The sequence below is a fragment of the Elaeis guineensis genome, chromosome 2 (genome assembly GCF_000442705.2).
Source record: "Elaeis guineensis isolate ETL-2024a chromosome 2, EG11, whole genome shotgun sequence".
Taxonomy (NCBI): Eukaryota; Viridiplantae; Streptophyta; class Magnoliopsida; order Arecales; family Arecaceae; genus Elaeis; species Elaeis guineensis.
In genome coordinates, this window is record NC_025994.2 from 82695565 (window position 1) to 82700584 (window position 5020).

Below are 5020 nucleotides of genomic sequence, written 5' to 3' on the forward strand. Positions count from 1 at the left end.
TAGTATGAAAATGATCTCAAACTTTGAGCTATTTACCGCACTTGCCATGTAGGCTAAAATAGATTGTCAGTGGAGAAATCCAAGTCATCCATGCTCGCTAAGATGGCACAGAACAGCTACGAAATAAAAATGCCCTTTTGCTGGTTTTGGAGCTTAGCAGGTTAGAGGTTTCTCAAAGTCGTTCGAGCCCTCCCACATGGCCACGTGCCCATATATAAAAGTAGGCTGCCTGCTAACGGACGGAAGGAAGGCCTATTAATGAATTCCTGCATTCGCTCGGTCGCTTCCTAGCTTTTATAAAGACAGGCCCCTTCTATGAACGTAGCTTGTTTTAAGATAGGAAAATGAAGCAGACTTGTCTGACAAAATCCACATTTCTTTGAAGATGTTCTTTCTGATTGCGTCTCTTCTCATTTTAGTTCAAGTATTAATGTATAACATTTTCTTATTGCTAAGCATATCTTTGTTTAGCATTTAAGACTGGCTTCATTATTTTGATAAACGATATTCATAGGTTGTGTCCTTCGTGCGAAGGAATAATTGATCTTCTTTCACAACATCGTTCATTAGATCATGCCCTATACAAATCGCAAAGCACTCCAAACTCCCTCATTTCATTTGGCTGCATAGATTTTGAAATGATGACTGCATGATCCAGTGGTGGATTCGCACTACGGAAGATGAATCCTTCTTCCGCACGGAAGATATGTACAATCCCCCCTATTACCTCACCTGGGAAAAACACAAGAAAAGGTTGCCTTTTTTTGATGAAAAAAAAAAAAGGTTGTTACGTGACTTACGTCAAAGCATGTATGAAGTTTAACATTTCTTCATTATTAACAAAGTTGGTAGTCTTTCTACCCATGCAACCACCGCCAACTACCTCCTTTTACCCTTCTGGCCTCTCGAATCCAAACCCATAATCTCAAATTGAACAAAAAAAATAGATAAAACCAATATACATTGTATTGGGATCCAGAATCAAAATCAGTTCCTGAGAAGCTAGTCTTTTAAAGCCATTTAATAAATGTAGGAAGAAGAGTTCAAATTCCAACATCTCCAATCTCCGTTATATCCTCCCAACTGCCACCAACATCCACTTCCCCTCAACACCTCCCCTACCCCCTCAACGCCACCACCCCCTCCAAAATCCCACTTCTCTCACTGAATTAGGAGACTAAGAAATGGGGTGGGCTATGCTTGCTGCCTTGTTGGCTATCCAAGCCATCTCTTCTTCCTTACTGCCACCAAGGGCTGCTGCAGAAGATGTGCCAAAACCTGGATTCAGTACGTCCTCCTGCCCCTCTCCAAACAAGATGGTTTTCATGTAACATTTCTCACTTCTGTTTCTATTTCAAATCTTTTAGACAAACTCAGTTTCTGCTTTTAATGTAAAGCTCTCTCCCATCTGAATCTCTTTTAATCTTATATTCTTTTTCCTTCCTTCCTTCGAATGGTTATAAGGCTGCATCTCTTCTCTGCCAAATCTTAATGAGCTTTTTCGAGCAAATTCCAGGTCTTAACAGTTGTTCTCTGTATTCTATGGGTCATGCACTAATGCCGATTCTCATATGGTGATTAATGTTTATTTTTTTTATTTTTTTTATAAGATGAGATATGTGATGGTGTGGAATGCGGGAGGGGAACCTGCCAGGTTTCAGCCAATGCGATGTTTGGATTCGAGTGCAAGTGCGACCCGGGCTGGACTCAGTTTGGATTTCAGGACCACCTCCGCTTCCTCCCCTGTATCATGCCCAACTGTAAGATTTGTATTGTATTATAATGAGAGTGTTTTGGTCCCCTTCTCTGTTTCTCTCTCTTCAGAAACACGAGGCTAGTGTGAGAGAGATTTAAGGGAGCAGTCCCACATTTTTCTCAACAAGACTGGTTAGTAAGCATGAGGCTCGGGAGGAAGCAGGGGTAGTATTTTTATCAAAGAAGAGGTAACGAGAGATGTAGGTGGTAATTGGGTAGGGTCGGATCAGATACAAGTCAGATTAGATATGGTTGGTTTCTAATTGATAAAAAGAAACCTGTGTAAAGATATCCAGTATTTTTATTTTTATTTTTGTCTTTTTCTATTATTGGTCCCAATCAAGAAAGGAAGTGCATGAATTGATAAAAAGGTTCTAAAGGTGAGAATAAACTATCACACTGACATTAAACTAACGAGGATGATTAACTGGGGACTCTTAGGTCAAGGCTTCTAAGTAAACTCACTGCAAACTAGATTTTGTGATTTAAAGCAAACAGTTCTTTCACCAAAAGTAATATCTGTAACCATAGTTTTTTTTTTTTTTTTTCACCCCATACTGTGGTGTTTTATTTTCAGGTACATTTGATTACGCTTGCTACAACGACTCCATGGCTCAGGCAGCCCAACCGTTACCAAAACCTGCTGATTTCTCCTTTTTCGATCGTAACCATCTGACCCCTTACTCAGTTGAATCTTACCATCCCCTTCATCATCGAATTATGCTCCCACATGAACTGTTCAAGTTTTCTTCTGCTTTCTTTTACCATAGCATGCTTCTGGTCTTTGTGTGGGAACGGAACTTGTGTAAGGAAATCCGGTTTTGGGCACCACTGCCAGTGCAATGAGGGCTTCAGCAATCTTCTGAATGTCACCAGCCTCCCTTGCTTCAGAGACTGTAATGCTTCATGACTTCTAATTAGTAGAGAAATAATAATAATAATAATTGCATGGAATAGCACATGTAGTTAACGTAGTGTGATGATGCTTGCAGGTACTCTTGGGGCAGATTGCATAAACCTGGGGTTTACCTTGTCAAATTCCTCCTACCCATCTTCACCTAATTTTTCTAAGATACCCAGTGAAGGTGAGGTAGTTGTCCAAATTATTTCTACTCTTAGGGGAAAAAAGGAAAAAAAAATGAAGACCACTGCATACAAGATACAATACATGATTAGAAAAAAAAAAAAAACATATGTCATCATGGGGTTTCAAACAGTCATGTGATAAGTCTCCATTGTTGGTGGTCATGTCCATGGTCTTGGATCTGTTAATGTCTAAATTCTGCTTCCTGACGCGGCTTAGCTCTGCTATAAAATGGGGATTTGTTTGGAATTTAATGTTGGATTTTTTATTTTTATGCCATGAATTGTTCATGGTTTCACTAAATGCTCTTAAAATAAATTCTAGGATTATTTTTTGCTATCCCCCTCATATGTAGCTGTCCCACATCCTTTGCATTCTTATATGGCAATATCAAGTTGCAGCCGTAGTTAGTGTTAGCCACCTAACAGACCAAGGAAACATTACAAAAATCAGGTCAAAAAAACCTTGGTCCTTGGATTATTGGAAGTTGATACCTGCTTCAAACTATTGAAAATTAAGTGTTTCATTGGTTAGGCCGACTAGGTTAGATCCCCAAACAGTTGTGCTATCCCTTTCAAAAGTTAAGGCCTTTGCCTTTCATTAAACACTTTAGACAAATACTGCACTAAACTCTTGCATGCTCAATCTTAGGATCCGTTTGGTTGGAGGTAATCTAGCATGCAAACATGAATTTCATATCAAATTATCATGTTTGGTATAAAAAATAGAAGAGAGAGATAATAAAAAAATTGATGAGTCTCATGCTTATTTTCCAAAAAAAAGGAGTTAAAACAAATACTATGGAGACATTTATATTTAATAAATTTTTGAGTGATGGTAATTAATACTTGATAAAAATATTTTTAATAAAACTGCATATATAATCATTAAATTTGTTCTAATATCTTTCTAAATTCATTCAATAAAGAGCTCTTACAAAAAAATTAAGGTAGAGATGATATTATGTAAAAAAGTTATGTGATCATAATCATTATATAAAAACTAATTAGAGATGGCAATACTATCCTAATATTAAAAAATTATTTTATATTGAAGAATATATTTATAAATTTGAACATATTCCTATATAGATTTATCTCCAACCAAATGTATTAACTTTTTTCTAGTATCATTTTCTGAATTAATTTTTTCACAAATTAAACATAATAAAAATTAATTTCCTCTGCAATCATTTTTTTCAATAAATGATTCCCAAAAATTATCAGATTATCCCATAATCCGACATATTCCGACCAAATGGACCACTAGACTTGCTGAAATTGATGATTTCTTGGTTAATATGCTGTTGTATTTTCCACCAGGTTCCTCTACTGCATACTCTCTATGGTTGTACATCATGATGGTATGGCTAGCTGTAACTCGAACAATGCAAATGGAACTTTGAAGCATCAGCATGAGATTGGCCCATGGCGATCTAAGTAGCATACCCCAGAGAATTTTTTTAATTTTTTTGCCTCCTTATCTCTTTTGTCGAGTGTTCATTGTTGGAAAAAAGAAAAAGGAATAACCCATATTTCGTGGGTTTGGATGGTGTTGATTTTATCATTTTATATTCATGAGTTCGTGTTCTGAGATTAAAGTATAAAACATGGCTGTTTTTGGACCAAGTACTATTGTATGTTTGTGTCTATGTATGCATATTAGAGAAGCGGATGAACTTAGCATAATCTTAGAAGGATATGATGAGTAAAAGAAGCAAGGAGAGGTATTGCAGAGCATTTATCCTAGAAGAAGTTGCAAGCCCCAGCAATCAGCTCATTCCATGACTCCGATCTAGCAAATGATATCCATTGATCAAGACAGTGCATGATCAGCAGTATAACAAGCCAAAATTAACAGAAACCAGTTGAGTGAAAATTATCCAACATGCCTCAAATCATCATGACCATTCAAAGCGGATATATGTGCTCTTTGTTATTCTACCATCGTAGTTTTGCTTACCAATGCAAGGAAAATTTACCAGCATCTTCGAGCAGAACTAAAAAGCTCCTGGTGTTTAGGATGTTGTGCAGAACTTACGAACCTGCCAAGGTTGAGGGAGCAACTTTATGATGGAAGGGGATCAGCTGCATCCCCAATCCTTTTGGCATTATTGAAGGTTAAAACGATGATGTATTGTAGACCGATGTGGGGTTGGCTACGGCACCGTTTCGTGATATT

At 37.3% G+C, this 5020-nt stretch overlaps 1 protein-coding gene across 2 annotated transcripts; it reads left to right on the forward strand.

Moving 5' to 3' along the window:
* The first annotated feature begins 1094 nt into the window (after nucleotides 1–1094).
* LOC105057646 (uncharacterized) lies at nucleotides 1095–4480 on the forward strand. Of its 2 annotated transcripts, none has more exons than XM_019851291.3 (6): nucleotides 1095–1287; nucleotides 1611–1760; nucleotides 2333–2419; nucleotides 2526–2651; nucleotides 2748–2840; nucleotides 4162–4479. In XM_019851291.3, the coding sequence occupies exons 1-6, from the start codon at nucleotides 1185–1187 to the stop codon at nucleotides 4242–4244; spliced, it is 642 nt and encodes a 213-aa protein (XP_019706850.2). In that variant the 5' UTR covers nucleotides 1095–1184; the 3' UTR covers nucleotides 4245–4479. The 2 variants fall into 2 exon arrangements, with proteins under 2 accessions (XP_019706850.2, XP_073107434.1); XM_073251333.1 differs by having other exon boundaries at nucleotides 1134–1327; nucleotides 4162–4480.
* The last annotated feature ends 540 nt before the right edge of the window (nucleotides 4481–5020 follow it).

Coding starts and splice junctions, on each gene's coding strand:
- LOC105057646 (XM_019851291.3), top strand. CDS start 1,185: ATGGGGTGGGCTATGCTTGCTGCCTTGTTGGCTATCCAAGCCATCTCT. Junction 1,288..1,610: donor TGTGCCAAAACCTGGATTCA/GTACGTCCTCCT, acceptor TTTTTTTATAAG/ATGAGATATGTGATGGTGTG. Junction 2,652..2,747: donor CCTCCCTTGCTTCAGAGACT/GTAATGCTTCAT, acceptor TGATGCTTGCAG/GTACTCTTGGGGCAGATTGC.